This window comes from Bicyclus anynana, chromosome 5, assembly GCF_947172395.1.
Source record: "Bicyclus anynana chromosome 5, ilBicAnyn1.1, whole genome shotgun sequence".
NCBI lineage: Eukaryota > Metazoa > Arthropoda > Insecta > Lepidoptera > Nymphalidae > Bicyclus > Bicyclus anynana.
The window spans coordinates 1,996,572-2,018,591 of NC_069087.1; the positions used below are offsets into that span (position 1 = coordinate 1,996,572).

At 38.5% G+C, this 22,020-nt stretch overlaps 2 protein-coding genes across 3 annotated transcripts in view; one reads left to right on the forward strand and one right to left on the reverse strand.

The window, feature by feature from the left end:
- The window catches only part of LOC112056339 (rho guanine nucleotide exchange factor 15), a 123,151-nt gene extending 116,116 nt beyond the window's left edge, over window positions 1–7,035 (reverse strand). The window contains exon 1 of the mRNA XM_052881760.1: window positions 6,811–7,035. The gene's annotated coding sequence lies outside the window, so the exon portion shown is untranslated. The remainder of the gene's footprint in view (window positions 1–6,810) is intronic.
- Window positions 7,036–8,005: 970 nt separating this feature from the next.
- LOC112055828 (Bardet-Biedl syndrome 1 protein homolog) lies at window positions 8,006–20,055 on the forward strand. 2 transcript variants are annotated; one of them, XM_052881714.1, is made up of 11 exons: window positions 8,006–8,310; window positions 8,535–8,753; window positions 9,400–9,702; window positions 10,186–10,274; window positions 10,819–10,972; window positions 12,206–12,365; window positions 13,684–13,752; window positions 14,110–14,274; window positions 16,390–16,523; window positions 17,417–17,551; window positions 19,781–20,055. In XM_052881714.1, the coding sequence occupies exons 1-11, from the start codon at window positions 8,149–8,151 to the stop codon at window positions 20,036–20,038; spliced, it is 1,848 nt and encodes a 615-aa protein (XP_052737674.1). In that variant the 5' UTR covers window positions 8,006–8,148; the 3' UTR covers window positions 20,039–20,055. The 2 variants fall into 2 exon arrangements, with proteins under 2 accessions (XP_052737674.1, XP_052737675.1); XM_052881715.1 differs by lacking the exons at window positions 10,186–10,274; window positions 10,819–10,972.
- Window positions 20,056–22,020: the final 1,965 nt, after the last annotated feature.

Here is a 22,020-nt window from a genome sequence, read left to right on the forward strand (position 1 = left end):
AACGCGTAGGGATTGAATTCGACACATAGCGGCTGAATAATCCCCTTAGGGGCCCCCTGCTACGACTATGAATTCCACCGTTAGTTACCCTGGAATTCATAGTCGTGAAGTGAACAATCCCCCACAAACCAATATTCAGTATTCACCCAGGGGCTGACTATTGAATCATCCTTCATTGCATTTCATAAACAAACTACTGGAGAGCCCCTAGGTGACTGGAGTTTCAAGCAAATGTTGTCTATGATTTTACATTAGATCTTTGAAAATTCTGTGACACAACCACAGAGAGACGTATTTTGTTAATTCTTTGACATTTTACAAAATAATTGAGTTTCTATTTTCTAATATTTTCATTTACTTTTTGTTTTTATTTATCATAGTAAAATTTAATTCGTTCAAGAGTACAATAGATCAATTTTATCAAAAAGTTTCTTTCTCACAAGAAGGAGTTGTTAGAAAAATATTGAAGATATGTGGACGAACATGATCATAATCAAAATTATCAGCCGATGGACGTCCACTGCTGGACATAGCCGTCTTGCATGGACTTTCAAACACAACGGTCTCGAGCCGCCAGCGTCCAGCGGCTCCCTGCAACCCGCTTGATGACCTCGGTCCACCTAGTGGGGGTTCGACCAGCACTGCGATTTCATCGGCTCTTCGAACTATGTGGCCTGCCCATTGCCACTTCAGCTTTACGACTCGCTGTGCTACCTATGTCAGTGACTTTGGTTTGTCTGCGGATCTCCTCATTTGTGATTCGATCACGCAGAGAAATCCCAAGCATACTATTTACTATATAAGTAGTTTGATATTTCATACTTTTGTAATGTGGAATCCTACTTGAAATAAAAAAAATATTGTCAGAGGAAATTTGTTTATTTTACTCAAAACCACCTATAATTACCTGAAATAATTACAAGTAGGTACTATTATGCTGTATTTTTTTACAATTTATAGTAAGTGCAGTAAATAAATATAAGTATAGCTTATCCTTAGGAATAGTGGTAAAATTGCATTTCACAAAGCTTTAGATCACATAATATTATATATGTATTTAGTAGGTAAGCTTGGCCTGGTAATGGGCTGATAATAATGAACCACACATACTTTTGCAATTCTAAAATCAAACCTATATCCTTTTGATACAAAGTTTAATTAATAACAACAATAAATACATAATTTACATATAACTTATTGTTATTATTGTATATTTTTATAGGGCCAGACTTAAATGAAAAATGCTGAAGTAAACATTTAATAATTATCTTTATTAAAGATGTGAATCAATAAATTTCATTCAATTAAGATTTGTATATATTTTCTATTGTTATGGACTTCAGAGTGAGTGACCACCTTACAATACACTGCACTCACTCCTACTACTTCAATATTAAATGCTGCTGACTTTTCAAGGTATGAGGGTCTTCCAATTACTGTGATCTGAAAACTCAGATTTTCAAGGACCAAAGTATTCTCAGTATTCTTGGTAAAACAGTATTCTCAGAGCTCATCACTGCTATTCCCTGCCATGATAGCCGGTTTCTTTAAATCTGTGTATAGGGTCCTCCGGGGTTGTTTATATGTATACCTATGCGTGACATCAATACAGCTTGACTTTTGGCATTTCTGTTATTTCATAGAATGCTTGATGGACTGCACCTACAGTCTGAAAATAAACATTATGTTAGTTACATTTATGCAGGTTATATATTTCCTAAATCAAAACTAGATAGGTATACCTAACATTTATATAGGTTAGATTACAAACAAACAAACTAATTAAATTCTTCATCATGAGTATGTTAAGCATGAGTCTCCTCTCAGAATGAGAGGGATAAGGTCCACCACGCTGGCCCAATGTGAATTGGCAGACTTCACACATGTAGAGACGTTTTTCCTTCACCGTATGAGACATGTAATATACATTTAAATTCATAAAATGCACATAACTGAAATGATTTGGAGGTGTATGTTTCAGACAGCATTTGAACCTACACCCTCCGAATAGAAGGCAGAGGTCATATCTACTGGGCTATATGGATTTTGACCTACTCCTAATTTATCTATACTAATATTATAAACAGGAAAAATTTGTTTGTTTGTTTTGAATAGGATCTGTAACTACTGAACTGATTTGAAAGATTCTATCACTGTTGGGAACCTACACCATCATAATCAAAGGCAGAGGTCATACCCACTGGGCTAATTGGTTTTATATCTACTCTTAATTTATCTTTACAAATAATAGAAACAGGAAAGATTTGTTTGTTTGTATGTTTTAAATAGGCTCTGGAACTACTGAACCAATTTAAAAAATTCTTTCACTGTTGGGAAGCTACACTATCCCCGAGCTCTATAGGCTATATTTTATCCCCATATTCTTACGGAAATGGGAACCACACAGGGTGAAACCGCGCGGCGTCTTCATGAACAAAAAATTATTGATAATGAACAAAGGTACGTACCTGATAACATCCCGTTTCATATAATCGAAGTGCTGCTAGAATGTATAATACTAGCGGTATTGGTATTCCTCTCTTGGTCTTCTGTGTTAATTCTTCATCAAACAGAGGCATATTATGCCTAATATGAGAATCTTTCGTACATTCCATATCGCCATAGTATTATACTGGGTTTACGCAATTGCGAATATATATCTTGGGCACTGATATAACTCGCTGTTTATAACTTCATTTATAACGATCCGAACGTCCACTTTCTAATAAATAAATCACGAATAACAACAAAAAAAAAATGCCAGGGGATGGTTTGGCTGACAAATATCGGTAATTCAGCAGTCAGCCGCCAGCTCCTGTCAAATGAGGGGTTTCTTTTGTCTATGAAACGCGTAGGGATTGAATTCGACACATAGCGGCTGAATAATCCCCTTAGGGGCCCCCTGCTACGACTATGAATTCCACCGTTAGTGTTCGCGTCACCGACATGGATGGCACTTTTGGATGGATTATGTCTCGTGCTTATACTGGTAGCAGTATAAATGTAGTTCTAAGTTTTAACTTCTATCGGCAGTCTTACAGTGGAATTCATAGAAGTTGTAGGGGCACACCCAGGGGATCACTCAGCCGCTGAGTGACGAATTTAATCTCTGTTTGAGAATTTTACACTCAGCGGGTGAATGATCCCTGGGGGTGCCCCTACAACGTCTATAAATACCACTGTTAATAGCGGACAATTTTCATGTATATAAAAGATATTCGCTTTTCGCATTTGTACGTTTAGATTTTTTAGACTACGCAACGGATTTTGATGCGATTTTCAACAATAGATATGGAGATTCGAGAACAAGGGAGATACGTGTAATATAGAAATGTTGTGTCCACGCGGACGAAGTCGCGGGCGTCCGCTAGTAGTACATAAACTCTCAAGATTTTTCAATCTCTTGAAGAATCTTGAAAGTGTTTTGTTCTGTACCTATAATAATATACTTATGGCGATCTTTTCAGAGTAGGCGATTTTGTTTAACAGTAAAATTTCATGTTTTAACACCAGTTTGTATGTATGTCTGTCTGTTTATTCTATCAAGTCTCTGAAACGTTTGAACTGATTTTAATATGACGTTCACTGAAATATAGAGAAGGTTATTGAGCAACATTTATGGGCTACTTTTTATCTCAAGGAAAACCATGGATCGGGATTTATGAAAAAACCGAAATTGATGCGGACAAAGTCCATAATTATTATTGTTGTTTATTGAGTCCTGTAATTATTGACCTTATCAGCCGATAGACGTCTACAGCTGGACATAGGCCTCTTGCATGGACCTCCAAGCACAACGATCTCGAGCCGCCAGCATCCAGCGGCTCCCTGCAACCCGCTTAATATCCTCGGTCCACCTAGTGGGGGGTCGCCCAACACTGCGCTTTCCGGTGCAGGGTCGCCATTCCAGCACCTTGGGGCCCCAACGTCCATCGGCTCTTCGAACTATGTGGCCCGCCCATTGCCACTTCAGCTTCGCGACTCGCTGAGCTATGTCAGTGACTTTGGTTCGTCTGCGGATCTCCTCATTCCTGATTCGATCACGCAGAGAAACTCCAAGCATAGCTCGCTCCATCGCCCGCTGAGTGACTTTGAGCCTTCTAATAAGGCCCATAGTCAGAGACCAAGTCTCGGATCCGTAAGTCATCACTGGCAACACGCACTGATCGAAGACTTTCGTCTTCAAGCACTGAGGAATTTCGGACGAAAAGATGTCGCGGAGTTTCCCGAACGCTGCCCAGCCGAGCTGGATTCGGCGATTCACCTCTTTCTCAAAATTGGACCTACCTAACTGGACTGTGTGTCCTAGGTATATATATTCGTCTACAATTTCGAGCGCAGAGTCCTCAACAATAACTGGGTGGAGCGGTACATGAGTATTAGTCATGATCTTCGTCTTGCTCATGTTCATTTTTAGGCCCACACGTTGAGAAACCCTGCTGAGGTCGTTGAGCATGGTACTAAGGTCCTCCAGAGTCTCTGCCATAATGACTACATCATCGGCAAAACGTAGTTGAGTGATGTACTCACCATTGATGTTGATGCCAAATCCGTTCCAGTCCAGAAGCTTAAAGACATCTTCCAATGCAGCGGTAAATAGCTTTGGGGAGATCACATCTCCCTGCCGCACTCCTCGCTGCAGTTGGATTGGCCTCGTAGTCTGATCCTGTATACGGACTGACATGGTGGCGCTTTCATACAAACACTTCAACGCTTGAATGTACCTGTAGTCGATCCGGCATCTCTGCAAAGACCTCAGCACAGCCCAAGTTTCCACCGAATCGAAGGCTTTCTCATAGTTCTGTAATTATTACCAAGCAGTAATAAAACCATAGATCATTTAATGTACTAAAAAAAAAAGAAGTCTTCTACTTTGCTAACCTTGGTCACCGCACTTCGAGTACAAACTTTAGCTCTTATTTAATTAACTAACATGAAAATATTTGAGAATATTGAAATTATATTGAATTAATTAAATGTATTTAATTATCTATAAAAACCGCAGACCCTTGGATAGATTTACAAATAGCGCGGAACTGGTTTGTGACTCAAATGGGGCAGAACTGTTTCTTCGACGACGGAGCGGAGACGGAAAACAAAATAAAAGCCAACTAGCTGACATGGCCGGCTACTTACCTTTCCACTGGTGAATCATTTGTAATTTGTACATTGGAATTCAATGTTTTCCCCATTTCAAATACTTTAAAAAAGTAAATAAGGTAAGGATTTACATGTAGGAGTAACTAGGTATTTTACTCGTTAGAATCTATACTAATATTATAAAGCTGAAGAGTTTGTTTGATTGAACGCACTAATCTCAGGAACTACTGGTCCGATTTGAAAAATTCTTTCAGTGTTAGATAGCCCATTTATAGAGGAAGGCTATAGGCTATATATTATTGCCATATTCCTACGGGCACGGGAACCACGCGGGTGAAACTGCGCGGCGTCAGCTAGTACAGTATAAACACTGTGAATTAAGTAAGTGTACTAGTACTACCTACTTATACGTTAGATTTACGCCGCGCTCTTATGGTTGTATAGATTAACAACCCCAGAAGAGAATTAAAACCGGTGGTAGAATCCTTACAAAGAGTCAACTGACGTATCAAGAGTGCTCGTAAACTAAGCCAACTTGAAATAAATGAATTTGGAGAGCAAAATACAGGGCAGCACTTAGCGGATAAAAAAAACTTAGAGGGCAGAAATAATAATACTAACTTTATAACTTACTTCGCGATTAGATAATTGGATTATGAACATATTATTTTTAGAATTTTTAATTAAACTTATAAAATATTGACTTTTTTATTATTATTTGTATGACATATTCAATAATACCGAGCACTGACGTATCAAGAGTGCTTGTAAACTAAGCCTACTTGAAATAAATGAATTTGGTTGAGTTATTTAATCTGTACCAAAAAAAAATCAATGAGGAGTGTAAAACCAAACTCAATGTGGAATGTTTATCAACAAACAAGTTAATTATTACAGTTATACATACAGTAAATAGTAATTCTAATTAATTTGTTCATAAATTCCTGACAAAGCTTAGTAGGTACTTAATATAAATAGCATCAAGTTTGGGTTACGTATCTAACGTACGTATCACATCCTTAAGCACGCTGCCGACTTGACGGTGAACTTGATCGTGTGTGGCTGGAGTAATACTTTTAAGTTAAAATCCTCACACGTCGTCTACATTTTTTTGCAGAATATCCAAGTAAGTTAAGCTAGAACTAATAAAGAAAGTTGGCATCTTTCAGTAAATAGATAGGTATTTAAAAAAAATATGAAGAAACATTGTGCAAAATTGAGATATCCATTATTTTGTGAGGAGTTTACTGGTATTTCAAAAATGTTTTATTATCGAAGGTATCTGCCCAACGACGAGTGTTGCTTTACAAGTGGGAGAGCTTGGATCCGATGATCGAATTAAAATTGGAATTTTTAATTTTGATTCCGGGTAGCTATTTTCTAACCGGAATCAAAATTTAAAAATTCTAATTCTAATCCGCAGATATCGATACATACAGTTTATTAGCGTACTACCCTCACTTGGTCGTTAAATATATCAGAGTGACAATTTAAATTTTATTTCTAACAGTCAAAATTTAATGTAGAAAGAGAATAATTTATTTATCCAGGTATAATTAATTATTTTATTTATCCATGTATTTTTATAGATATAGGTATACCTATCTAGTAGGTACACCTATACCTACCTAGGTAACGGTAATCTTAAACTAAAACCTACGGTCTCTCAATACTTATCATAAATCATTTAAGAATACCATTTAAACTTACCGTGTAATAATATTCCGCATCATTGGGAAATTCCTCAGTAACTTCTTCAGCTTCACCTTCATATACAAAACACACCTAAAGTCTACGTGGGAACGTGTAAATTAATTTAAAGAACGGTAATACAGTGCAATTTTTGCAGTTGTTTCGTATTCTTTGTTCGATTTTCAAATTATTGTTTCACAAGATCACAACACACACACAGAAACATACCACACAACATCGTAAACGTTAATAACAGATATATCTGTCAAAATGACGTTCCTTTGACAAATTAAAAGTTCTTTGACATTTTGGACCACCGGTAAATGTGTTACCAGTAAATAGTTTTACCCCTTTCTAAAACATTATTCGATAATAAAATAGCTTGTCGATGCAGCTCATTTAATTTAAATATCAAAATACGGGGCAGGACTTAGCGGATAAAAAAAACTTAGAGAGCAGAAACTTTATAACTTACTTCGCGATTAGATAATTGGATTATGAACATATTATTTTTAGAATTTTTAATTAAACTTATAAAATGTTGACTTTTTTTCTTTATTCTTTGCATGACAAGCACTTTTGACACGTCAGTGCTTGTAAACTGAGCTTACTTGAAATAAATGATTTTTGATTTTGATTTAATCGGCTCATAAGATTTAATGGAAGGAACGATGATAAAAGTACATTGCTTAAAATCCTCTACATTATTATAATATGTAATATGATAATTCTCTTACCTTGCTTAATATAATATTTCATGGCTTTAAGAAAAAATATTCCTTCCTTTTATTTTTTTTATATTTCTTTTTTTCGGGTTGTGCAGTTCCATGTTGTGAAAATCAAAAACAAAAAGTTTTAATTAATAATGTGTGTAAAAATTACACGTGTTCAATGCGACTTAAATTTATATTTGTGTGTGTGTTGTGTGCAAGGACAGGAAATTTAATATTATTTTTTTATATTTTCGATGTTACCAGTTTGATCTACCCCCTCTCCTTACCCCTACTTTGAGTCCCTCTCTGAAAACGGCAGCAAATTTTGTTGGTGAATTTGGATACGATACTACTCCATAGGTATTTAGTCTTAGCACAGAACGTATTAAATTAAATAATATCAGGAAATACGAATTTTAAAATGGTAATAATCTTTCATTGTGTCAGAAACAGACAAGCTTTGCTTTTTCGTTGTCAATGTGTCAATGTCACTGTCAGACGATTGATGACGGTTGCTATGTCTATTGTAAAAATGTAAACAAACAAATAGAAGTTAAAAATTTCAGCTTTCGGAACCGAATGTTTTTATATTTAAACCTTTATTCATTGTGCAAAATTCAGCTGACACTGCAATCAGTTCGAAATGGGCGGCATGAGCCGTTGGTTGGACGTAGAGGCTGGAAACGACGACATAGACATCAACACTTTGCCGTCGAACATAGCACTCGTGGATTTACAAAACGACAATGAATTTAAACTCGTTATTGGTGATTTAGGACGTGGTGATGAAGGACCTAGATTGAAGGTAAAGTACATAACAAAAAAGTGATTTTAAAAATATTTAGTAAAGTGTTATATAAAATGTGCCAGTAGCTATACCCAAAGATTTTATACTATTAGATAGAGGCTAACAAAGGTTGCTTCATTTTCATTTAGTTGCATTACTGTGCGACAACAACGAGACGGTGGTGAAACTGGCAATAAGGTACAAAGTAAATAATTACAATAAATAGATAATTTACATTACAGATATTCAAAGGTGCAATGCAAATATCAGACTTAGAGCTACCTGATCTGCCGTTAGGTGTGGTGAGTCTGTACACCAGTGAGACTTTACCGAGGAGTACACCACTGATAGCTGTGGGCTTCAGCATGGGTGTCTACGTGTATAGGAACTTCAAGTTGTTCTATAAATACTATCTGCCCACTGTTGAACTAAACACCAGTGAGATGGAAGTGTGGAGACAGGTAACTTCGGTTTAAAGATATTTATTTAACTTTGATACTTACTTAACTTTGATGTTTATACCTTTTTTTTTATTTTAAAGATATTTACTTAACTTTGATACTTATACCTTGTGGTTACATATAAAATGTTAATGTATGGTTCATAGTTTGAATTAGCTAAACAAAAAAAGCTGAAACCAGTAAGTGGCAAAAGTATTCCTCTCTGACTGAGAGTTACATATTTGTTCCTTTTGCTATAGAGACCTTTGGGTCATGGTCACAGTGCAAAAGAATTCACTAAAACATTTCACCAACCGTGGCTAGTTGCTTTGACTGGTGATAGAAGTGCTGGCTCATTTTTTTGCACAAAGGATCAGCCTGGCTGTCCTATTGGGAGTTTTCAATGTTTTCATACTGTGACTATCGCGTAACCGTAAACGCGAGTTTCTAAGGAATTGAAACAGTTGAGCAGTAGTGCCACTGATGTCGGTGTTTCAATTCCTTAGAAATTCCCGTTTATGGTTACGCGATCGTCACTGTATCAAAACGTTGAAAAGTCCCACTAGGCTCTCTGATTAGTTGTACAAACCATTACAACAATTAAAACAATATTTTGTCTTGACACAAGAAAAAATTTAAATATGGTATTTATGTCTCTGGTTTTCAGTTAACAAACCCAGAGAACCACAAAGAAGAAACCATAATAGCACTGTCAGAAACTCTACACAACATGCCACAGAAGGTGTTAAGCATACAGTCCCGTGACTTCCTCTCTCTGACTCTAGAACAGCAGTTGGAGTTTCTGGAGAATGCCACAGATCTACCGAAGAAAAGGCACAGAGAGGTGGCATGTATAACTACTATGAGGATGAACTCTGTCGATAGGTACTCTGTGAGCTGTTTGATTGTGGGTACTGAAGATGGGGAAATAATTGTTTTGGATCCACAGACTTTTACACAGATATACTTGGTGAGTTTATTGGATTTTTGTTAGAAGTAAGAAGTCAAAAGTATTTTTTTTTTGTGTGCTTGACTGCGATCTCACCTGATATTAAGTGAAGTTGCATTCTGAGATGGAAGCCAGCTTACAAGTTTTATTGTACATAAGCCTCAATAGCTCTATGGTTAGAGCGGTTGGACTCATCACCGAGGGGTGGTGGTTTGATTACCCCGCTGTTGGTCTATTATTGTACCCATTCTTAATACAGTCTTTCCCAACTAGTCAGAGGGGATGGGAATATTGGTAATGTCTGGTCAAAAAGATATGGTAATATTCTTTAATAAAAAAATGCCATGGGACAACCTCAGAAGTCACCTTTCAAATAAAAAATAATTGTACAAATTGGTTCTGACTTCTTTGAGTAATTATGTAACATACATACTAAAGATTAAAAAACATACAGAATTGAGAACCTTTTTTCTTAATTTGGTTGACAATTATGATTTAATTCAGGTTAAACTGTGTACAGTTAAGAAGACTCCATTCCAAATGGTAGCAACTGGTCTTTATAATGTAGACTACAGGATTACTGTAGCCACAAGGTGAAATATTTTGAAAATATTGCACTAATTTACAAGCACCCAACACTGTGCACTTAGGCTACAATAATGAACTTACACATAATTAGCACTCAATAAAGTTTTTTCTTATGGTAAACAGCTTTGCACTAGTCTACAATCACACCATAGAAATCACTATGAAGTCTTAGTTTGGCGCTTTTGCTTAGTGTATAAAGTCAGTACACTAATTCCAGAAGAACCATAGTCACCGACATAGCTCAACGTACACTAATTGATGAAGAACCATAGTCACCGACATAACTCAACGAGTCACAGGTACAACGAGGTAAAGTGGCAATGGGTGGGGCACATAGTTCGTATAGGCGATGGACGTTGTAGTCAAAAGGTTCTGGAATGGCGACCATGCCATCACCACGTAGACTGACGACATCAAGCGAGTCGCAGGTATTCGCTAGATGTCCGCGGCTCAGGATTGTGATGTTTTAAAATCCCTACAAAAGGCTGAACTGGATGTCCATCAGCTGATATGATGTTATCATTTTAAAGTGTTTGAAATGTTTTTCAGAGAGAAATGTGTTTGTCTATTGAAGAGGGATTGGAAAGAAGGGCGTCTGCTATTTAATACAGACGAACATATTGTTGCTATAGAGGTGTTGACAACAGATAATAGTGTGATGGTCATTTGCACAGATAACACACTAGCTTGTTACAGTAGGAAGGTAAGTTCTTATTTGTATGGCTTTAGTATAGTTTGAAATATTAATTGTCTATAGGAATATTGTATAAGATAAGATAAGATAAATATACTTTATTTGCACACCACAAAGACAAAAACAAGTGAAATAAAAAACAAATTAAGAAGAGATCAGCATACAAAAGTAAATTGTATAGTGAACTGGGCGGCTTGCTAATTTTCTGGAGCGAACTTCGTTGGTTGGAGTGACTCCAGTGGGAACCAGCACCTAAATAACCTACGTACAATAGCCAACTTTAGTGGAAAAGGCCCAGGAAAGAAGGAGTAGAAGGCTTTCCTGATGATTAGTAGAAAAACATCACATAATAATATAACAGAGAAGCAATCTGCAGCATGCATGCAACTGTGACATCCTACGAACATATGTAAGAATTTAAAAGTCTCTTGTTTACTTTTGGGCATGAGTTGTAGACAAACGACTTAAGTGAGTTCTCGCCTGCGTGATATAGACGTGGGATATATCATATATATTCATATGATGGCAGAGGGGTTGAGAGAGAAGAGAGGACTGTTGTTGTATTGTTGTGTTTTTCGAACAAACATTGTCAGGCACGCGTGATGCAGTAGGCACCTCTCGCTTCCCTCTGTTACAAATAACGGCGTGTTAGTCTCGTGCTGAACCAAACACAGAGGGAATTCCTGCACATTGGAACTGTCGCACGTGACGACCTCCGTGGCGCAGTGGTATGCGCGGTGTATTTACAAGACTGAGGTCCTGGGTTCGATCCCCGGCTGGGCTGATTGAGGTTTTCTTAATTGGTCCAGGTCTGGCTGGTGGGAGGCTAAGGCCGTGGCTAGTTACCACCCTATCGACAAAGAAGTACCGCCAAGCGATTTAGCGTTCCGGTACGATGTCGTGTAGAAACCGAAAGGAGTGTGTATTTTCATCTTCCTCCTAACAAGTTAGCCCGCTTCCATCTTAGATTGCATCATCGCTTACCATCAGGTGAGATTGTAGTCAAGGGCTAACTTGTAAAGAATATATAAAAAAAAAACATAAGCCACGTACACACCCAGTGCGGGGTGCGGAAAACGACTGAAGAGGTAATCGCCGCTACGGAAGCTCGAATTCCATCCCTGTAGCCCCTCATGATACTCTTGTCTTCTGCAATATCAGTCAGCACTACAGTTTCGTGCCCTCATCTCTGTGCCGCGCGGTTCTCGGTTGTGCCTATAATTGATGATGAGACAACGTCAGGGCAAGAAGCAGTGGCTGGTGAGCCTGGAGCAGCGCGCGGTGGCTCTGACGCTGCTGCCGGTGCTGCAGCTGGGCGCGACGCTGGTGGCGGTGGCGCTGGCTTCGGGACACGTGCATCTGTACGACGGGAAGGCCACGCGGGACACCATTTTCCTGAGAGGTAATCGTTGTTCGCTGATGATGAGATAACGGCAGGGCAAGAAGCAGAGGCTGGTGAGCCTTCTTTCCCAGAAATGATTTCTTTTTGACCAATATTCTTCTTCCCCGGAAGAAGATGGCAAGCTAATAAGAAAATTGCGTGAATGTTTATCATTATCACCATCATCCAATTTTTTTAAAGACGAAGTAAAGTGACTAGCATGCTTATTATGTAACTCGGTGTATCATTAAAATAATAAGTCACTACGTCGTTTTTCATTGTATTTTCATAAATTGTGATCATCTAAAATAGTCACGTAATTTTAGTGGCGATGGATTTTTCGTTTTACGATCATCTGACATGATTATTTCAACGAGATTACGTAAATAACGGTTTTTTCGTTAAAATAATGTTTCTACTTGCTATAACCTCCTTGCTATAAAAAATGGGATTTCCTGTAAAAAATTAAAAAAGAAAAAAAATCAAAATAATAAGAATGTACAAATGAAATACAAAAATTAACAAATAAAATAAATTAGCATGGCCTTCAACTACATATGCCATGAAGTACCCACAAGCAATTTGCTTAAAGCCGTTGCAGCTGATAACAATGAATTATATTATATTATGATTGCACGATAGTAATGAATTAAAAAAAAAAAACTTGCTACACCCACTACTATATTACTGCTACTTTAAGAAAAATAAAGATACTCATGTAATTTTTTTAAATTACGATGTTACTTGACTGCATAATCGAAAATATGATCAAAAACGATATAGTGACTTATTATTTGAATGGTACACCGAGCTACATAATAATCCTGCAGGCCTCTTATAGGACGGTGGCATTTCGAGTTTAAACCCTGATGCAATAACTCCATGGTCCATGGAGGCGAAAGATGTCGACTCCATCATTAGAGCTTTCTGGATACAAACTCTTTGTTTATTATGTTAGACCAATTTTTTCCTTTATTTATTATGTTAGACCAATTACTTCCGGTTCCGGGGCAGGGACGCGAGGAAGTTCTTGGTGGACTTATGTAGGCGCCTAAGGGACAGGGGCCACGATGTGCGCGCTGGGGACTACCTGGCTCAAAGGTTGTCTATTGCTATTCATAGAGGCTATGCCGCCAGCCTAATGGGCCCCTTTGGGCCAGGTGCTTTTAGAGGCGGGCTTTTTGACGAGGCGAAAGCTGATCTATGACTCCGAATGTTAACGTAAATAATAATAAATTGAATAAAATAATTTATAATAAAAATAAGTTAGACCAATTGTATAAAAACTTGTTGTTAATAAATATATTTTGAAATGTTATTTTATTGTATTGTATTACAGACGTGGTTTCGGTGATGAAGTTCGGCCAGCTCGGACAAGAGGAGCACGTTTTTATCATCATCACTTCAAGTAAGTGACATTTTTCACTATCTTTTTTATTTACACATTTTTTTGTAGGTAAGTGAAAAATAAACCGAAATCTATACTAATATAATAAAGCTGAAGAGTTTGTTTGTTTGTTTGTTTGATTGAACGCGCTAATCTCTGGAACTACTGGTCCGATTTGAATAACTCTTTCAGTGTTAGATAGCCCATTTATCGAGGAAGGCTATAGGCTATATATTATCCCTGTAATCCTACGGGAACGGGAACCATGCGGGTGAAACCACGCGGCGTCAGCTAGTATAAATATAATATTGCAAAAAAGCAAATGTTGCACAACTTGTTAGGTCTGGTTGATTAAATAGTTTTTGTATTTGAACATAGATGGCAATCTGATGCTGAAAATCTTGAAGAGGACGGCAGACTTCAACCCGCACGCCGCGGGCATCGAACCCACTGCCTCCGCCGCAGCGCAGAAGCCGTGGCTCATACCCAAGAAGTCCAAACTGTTCTTGGAACAGTCTGCGAGAGAGCGGGAGAATGCTATAGGTATTTGTTTAGTCACTACTAGAAAAGCCCACGAATTCGTCAGCGTGAAACCTTACTCCTACCCTACTTCCACACTACATTTACTCAATCCTACCCCTACCTTACTCCTAATATACCTCTAACATACTCCTACCGTCCCCCAGTGTACCGAAAAATCGACAACGATGCCTTCCCAAGACCATCGCACTGTATCGTTAGCTTCCCACGGTCAAGCTTATCGTCAAGTCTACAGGACGCTTAGGTAAAGTAGAAATCTATATTAGATATTTTATCCCCATATTCCTGCGGGAACGGGAACCACGCGGGTGAAACCGCGCGGTGTCAGCTAGTAAGAAAAATATGGAAATGTTAGGTTAGATGTTTGGTTTCGATATTTTTTTTCATGCCTTAGTGTTCGTTAGCCGTCTGAATTTTTATTTTTAACCGACTTCCAAAAAGGAGGAGGTTCTACGTTCGGCTGTATGTATGTTTTTTTTTTTTTTTTTTTTTTTTTTTTATGTATGTCCAGCGATAATTCCGTCATTTGTGGACCGATTTTGAAAATTCTTTTTTTGTTGTGAAGGGTTTGATTCCAGGGTGGTCCCATTTTTTTCATGTCAGGATCTGATGATGGCATCCTGGAGAAATCGAGGGGAACTTTTGAAAATTGTAGAGACGGCTAGTGCGTTTGTTAGTGTTTCCATGAGGTATTTTAAACCACTACAATTTTATGAAGGTCTGGAGTTGGTCTGATGATGGAACCGATACACAGACGATGGAACTCGTCAACGATTTACAGCAGGTACCTTTTGTTTGGGCTTAATTTATTTGTATTGATGAGAACTTTCCACCTAGATGGGTTGTGACTGTATTAAGGGTCTGATGATGAAGACGAAGGACAGTGAAGAGAACTCCTCGACGGTTCACAGTAGCTACCTTGTGTTTGGACTTGATAAATTTGTATTGATGAGAACTTTCCACCTAGGTGGGTTGTGACTGTATTAGGGGTCTGGTGAAGAAAACGAAGGATAGTTAAGGGAACTCCTCGACGGTTCACAGTAGTTACCTTGTGTTTTGACTTGATAATTTTGTATTGATGAGAACTTTCCACCTGGATAGGTTATGACTGTACTAGAGGTCTGGTGATGAAGATGAAGGAAAGTTAAGGGAACTCCTCGACGGTTCACAGTAGCTACCTTGTGTTTGGACTTGATAAATTATATATTGATGAGAACTTTACACCCATACGGATTGTGACTGCATAGGGGGTCTGGTGATGAAGACGGAGGACAGTCAGTTCACACTCAGTAGGTGTTCTACACTAAAAATTAAAAAATAAAAATTTTAATAAAAAAAATTCAACCGACTTCCAACTCAAAAATTAACCTAAACTAAAAAGCAAAAAATAACATCTTACCTATGTGCTACCTTCTGATCAGTTTGAAGGCGGTGCCAATCCAGTGTCATGTTTTAATTAAAGCTGTTTCTGAAAGAACCACAGAAATTGTGTAATTTAAACGGCTTGAATTAAAACCTCACTGGCTTGGCACCGCCTTCAAACTGATCAGAAGGTAGCACATAGGTAAGATGTTATTTTTTGCTTTTTAGTTTAGGTTAATTTTTGAGTTGGAAGTCGGTTGAATTTTTTTTATTAAAATTTTTATTTTTTAATAATAATTATTTTTCCCCCTCCCCTCCGAGAAATACAAATAAACAAAAATTGTAATACATGTCAATGTCAATTTAGAATTCTGAAATTGCTTTAAGTGTGCTCGTTTTGTAGAGTTTCGAATATAGTCTCAGTCGGAAGAAGTCCAGTAGTGGGCCATTCAAATAGGACAGTCAGCGCTAAAAGCTAACGCTTTTAGCAATAGAAGTAGCATGGGGGCGTGGCCCGCATACACCTGGGTGTGCGGAACTTCGCAAGCGTGTCTGCGCATGTACTAACAGTCTTATTTTGTTTTGACAAAAGAAATAAATAATATTCAACTCTAAAGTAAGGCTAATATATTTCTTCTTTCACTAAATATTAAACAGCCGCTTAGGCCGCGCCTCCGGGTATACTGGTTTCAATAAAAAGAATTGGCACTTTATAAATCTACCTTACCTCTTATAACTGTGGTTGACACATTGCAGCGATGCACGAGAGCTTTCAGCTAGAGCTGAACCGGCTGCGGCTGGTGGCGGCGCGGACGCTGCTGGAGGCGCACACCAAGTCGGACAACTTTGTGGGCGCCGGTGTTATGGAGCCTATACGATTGTCTGCTGAGGTTTGTGTGTCAATCTCTCTTCTTTGTACATATAAACAGCAACTTCGTCCTAAAATTGTAGTTATAAACAGCGGACGTCTGCAACTTCCGTCTGGTCCTATTAGAACCAACCCTTTTAGAACTTTCTAGGGCCGATGTATATAAGATGAGCGAATGGTCATTCTCTTCCCACTCTATCGAATTATTTTAGTGTATCCCGGCTAGGGAATGAGTGTATCGAACGCCTTCTTGTGCAAGGGAAAGTGGAGGGAACTAGGCCACGCGGAAGGTCACCCATGCGATGGACCGACCAGATTAAATCTGCTGTAGGGGATCCCTTGCATGAATGTACGACTCACTAAACACAGGGAGAAGTCGCGAATGCTCGTGAGGCGTATTACATCTGCCTCCAACACGTCCTAAAGACCACGACCGTCAAGAGCGCAGCGACGAAGAAGAAACCGATGTAGAGCATTCTTTTGTTTTGGTTTATGCGATCGTAAAGATTCTATGAACGTACTAAGAATGTTTGGTGTAAATTGTACCTACTAAAGTGTGTGAATAGTTCCTTTTTTTATTTGGACATGCAGTCTCTATACCACTAAACGCTCAGTCCTAACCCCATTTCTAGAATTATGGGCAAAGAATTTTAGAACTTATAATGGAACACCATTCCGTCATAGATAACTTTTGCGTAGGTAACATTAACTGTTGCAGCGTTACTTAAAAATAATGTATTTGAGCACAGCTCTTAAAAATAATGTATTTTTCCGCGTTTTCGACACATTTTTGCATGCGCCTCAGGTTGCCGTGTCAGGCCTAAGCTACATAAGCACATATGTTTCTGTGCCTAATCCTCATCGTCGTATATGTCAGTAATATAAGTAAGTGTTTTTTGTTCTCCCCATCACCAGGTGGAAGGTCTGGGCCCGGTGTTTCGCGTGACGCTGGTAGTGGAGAACACGTCAGCGGAGAAGGCCGTTATCGGCCTCGCCGTGCTGTTCCACGTGCACTCCACGCACTATAAAGTCTACAACCCGTATATCAAGGTAAGTATCTGAACATCAGTGGCGAACATAAGTACATCCTACTTCCTACTAATATGTTTTTTTTTTATTTATTCTTAATAAGTTAGCCCTTGACTACAATCTCACACGGTTAATATTAGAACGCGAAAGTTTGTATGGATGTTTGGATGTATGTTTGGATGTTTGTTACTCTTTAACGCCGCTACTACATAAGCGATTTGGCTGAAATTTGGAATGGAAATGGATTTTACTCTGGATTAACACATAGGCTACTTTTTATACCGAAAAAATTCATGGTTTCCCGAGATTTACGAAAACTGATGATTTTAATGATATGAATGTTTGTTACTCTTTCACGCCTCGACTACTAAACCGAATTAGCTGAAAATTGGTATTGAGATATATTATAGCATGGATTAACACATAGGCTACTTTTTATCCCGGAAAAATCCATGGTTCCCGAGGGATTTGTGAAAAACTAAATTCCACGCGGACGAAGTCGCGGGCGTCCGCTAGTAAGTAATATTTGGCAAATTCCTTGGCCAACTATGTATTATGTGGTGCAAAATAGGTTTGTTTTAGACCCTCAGGGTAGGCAGCGCTTTTTTGCACCTACGAAGTGCACTCCGCTGCTAACATAGTCGCATCTTTTTTGCACCTACGAAGTGCACGCCGCTGCTAACATAGTCGCATCTTTTTTGCACCTACGAAGTGCACGCCGCTGCTAACATAGTCGCATCTTTTTTGCACCTACGAAGTGCACGCCGCTGCTAACATAGTCGCATCTTTTTTGCACCTACGAAGTGCACGCCGCTGCTAACATAGTCGCATCTTTTTTGCACCTACGAAGTGCACGCCGCTGCTAACATAGTCGCATCTTTTTTGCTCCTACGAAGTGCACGCCGCTGCTAACATAGTCGCATCTTTTTTGCACCTACGAAGTGCACGCCGCTGCTAACATAGTCGCATCTTTTTTGCACCTACGAAGTGCACGCCGCTGCTAACATAGTCGCATCTTTTTTGCACCTACGAAGTGCACGCCGCTGCTAACATAGTCGCATCTTTTTTGCACCTACGAAGTGCACGCCGCTGCTAACATAGTCGCATCTTTTTTGCACCTACGAAGTGCACGCCGCTGCTAACATAGTCGCATCTTTTTTGCACCTACGAAGTGCACGCCGCTGCTAACATAGTCGCATCTTTTTTGCACCTACGAAGTGCACGCCGCTGCTAACATAGTCGCATCTTTTTTGCTCCTACGAAGTGCACGCCGCTGCTAACATAGTCGCATCTTTTTTGCACCTACGAAGTGCACGCCGCTGCTAACATAGTCGCATCTTTTTTGCACCTACGAAGTGCACGCCGCTGCTAACATAGTCGCATCTTTTTTGCACCTACGAAGTGCACGCCGCTGCTAACATAGTCGCATCTTTTTTGCACCTACGAAGTGCACGCCGCTGCTAACATAGTCGCATCTTTTTTGCACCTACGAAGTGCACGCCGCTGCTAACATAGTCGCATCTTTTCGGCTGATTGCCCTATTGCTATTTATTTCCGCCAGGCATTTTGTTAGCTTTGAGTTTTTTTAAAGCGACTTCGTCCGCATGAAATTTGGTTTTCAGAAAACCTCGAAAACCATGGAGTACTTGTGGAGTTAAAAAGTAACAAACATCCATACAAACTTTCGCGTTTATAGTATTTAGGTACATAATTATGTTTTCTGTGGTAAGACTTAGCATTTTGAAACCAGATTTAAAAATGCTAAGTCCCCGGCTGGGCAGATTAAAATTTTCTTAATTAGTCCAGGTCTGGCTGGTGGGAGGCTTTGGCCGTGGCTAGTTACCACCCTACCGACAAAGACGTATCGCCAAGCGATTTAGCGATCCGGTACGATGCCGTGTAGAAACCGCACGGGGTGTGGATTTTCATCCTCCTCCTAACAAGTTAGCCCGCTTCCGTCTTAGACTGCATCATCACTTACCATCAGGTGAGATTGTAGTCAAGGGCTAACTTGTAAAAAAAAAAAATATATAGAAGTCAATATTTGAACTAAGTTTATGAAATGTACAGTAATTACACCTAATTACTTTATTTTTTCTGATTACCTCTTTTCAGAAGAATGCATAAATTGTTGCTTATTCTTGTAAAATCGCATTTTCTTAAATATTACGTAATTCTAAATGAATTATGTCAATGTTTAAGAAAATGCGATTGTTCTGATTTATTTATCAAACTTAATCCCGTTTCCAGGTCCCACTCCTCGGTCCGGGGAATCAAATCAAATTCCCCACAAAAATAGAGGAGATCTTCAGCGATAATATCAACCCTGATGTGTTTTTCCGCAACGTGACAGGCCAGGCTGGTGAGGGGTCGCTGATCAAAGTGCTCCTGTTGAAGGATGGGAGGTCTTACCCCGTACTGGCTGCGACTGTTACTATGCCGCCCACCGACCCCTTGATGATACCCTATGATAAGATAAAAACATCGGATTTTGGGACAGTTGATTAATAAAGAGTTTTAACACATTAATCATTTTTATTTATGTCGCTTTTGAGTATTTTATAGTCTGAGAAATTCACGAAGTATATATAGACGTATCTGTAGAGAACTTAAAAAGTGAAGATTGCTGTTGTTCTTTAATGGGCCTTAAACTAATATGACCAGATAATGTTATATATCTATACTAATATTATAAAGAGGTAAAGTTTGTAAGTTTGTCACATTTTTTAAATGGGGTAATCTTCGGAACTACTGGTCCGATTTTAAAAATTCTTTCACCAGTACCAGTTAACATGTATTTGAAAAACTTTTAAATACTTATAAAACTTTATTTATAAAACTTTTAATTACTTTCAAAGAAATACGTATTAATATAATTAAGTATAATAATTAAGTATATTTATATTTATTTAAAAAGATAAACGCCTCATATTAAATGCGACACAATATTGACGCCGCAGCCATCGATCGTAGACCGTTAGATGGGCCCCGAAGCGTCGCGGAATCGTCATTGGTTTCGCAAATACTTACGAATGAAAAGTGTTTTTACACTTCCAAAATGATCACGAAGGCTTAAACAAGAAAAAAACAGTAAAATAATTTTTAAGTCACAGCATGCGCTTGTTGCATACTAAGTTAAGATGTGCGTGCACGTCTTTAAGTAATGACAACATTGTGCGTTCTTTATTAAAGAGGGGACCATCTAACGATTTATATCGATGGTCGCAGCTGCGTAAAACAATTTAAGATTTGTAACGCCGTTGATACAAAATTACAAATATCTTTGTTATGCTTATCGCACATGTAAGTAGGTATATTATGTAGGATTATTTATTTCTTTCTCCTCCTTGCGTTCCTCGTTACTGAGGGTCGCTTACACAAGACTCGGACCCCTAGCACAAGCTTGCTTCTGACGATGTCGCGCCATTTGTTTATTCGTAGATATGTTTTTCAACAGTAGCTTGATCACGGATGTGGTAACGAAATCGGATTACTGTGAATAAACAGAGGATTATTTTGATTGAGCTATCGTAAAATAATATTATTGTTATCTGTTTAACGGTAAGTTACTATAGATTAATTATTGGATAGAAGCAGGCGTTACTTTGCGGAAGTTCATCATGAATATGTAATAATTTATGTATTTTGCTATCATCCGCGAAAAGCCGACACCCATGCGACGTCACCCAGGTCCGACAAAATACTCTCTACGTACGTTTCACGACTTTGTTGACATTTTTAATATTCATCATCATATTAGCCGATGGACGTCTATGCAGGACATAGGACATAGTCCCTTTTGTAGGGACTTCCAATCATCACGATACTGAGCCCGTGAATCCCGGCGACTCGCTTGATGTCGTCAGTCCATCTGGTGGGGAGTCGACCAAGACTGCGCTTTCTAGTGCGTGTTAATATTCATACTCGTCTTGAATTACAGCTTTCTAGTAGCAATAGTCTCTGCGCTAGAACTCTAAAAAGCTCTAATTTCATAACTCTAAATCCTTTATTTTACCTACGTACGGCTATACTCGTATTGTACCTATGTTATAAGTAGGTACATTGGAACATTATGATTAAAACGTCAAATTCTGTATCTATATAAAATATCTGTCAGTGAGTAAATTGATAACCCTAACGTAGGTATCTATTGGATTACGATAAAGGAACCCTTATCAATCTGCGATTTTGGCAGGTTTTGCAGGATGCATTTTTATCAGATAGGTACATTAATTTATCTTAGTACATTAAACCCTGTTCACCTTCTATGTAGGTCATGAAAGTTAAAGCACACTTGTAAAATGCATCTATATAATATACCTACCTATTACCTAATAGGTACTTATATAATATTATAAAGAATGTAAAGAAGAAAGAAAAAACGTTTATTCTAAACACACCAAAATGCAGAAGAACTATTGTATCGTCCGATGCCTCAATCACCTGAGCAAGGCAAGACCAAAACTCAAGTAGCAGAAGCATCAAACACC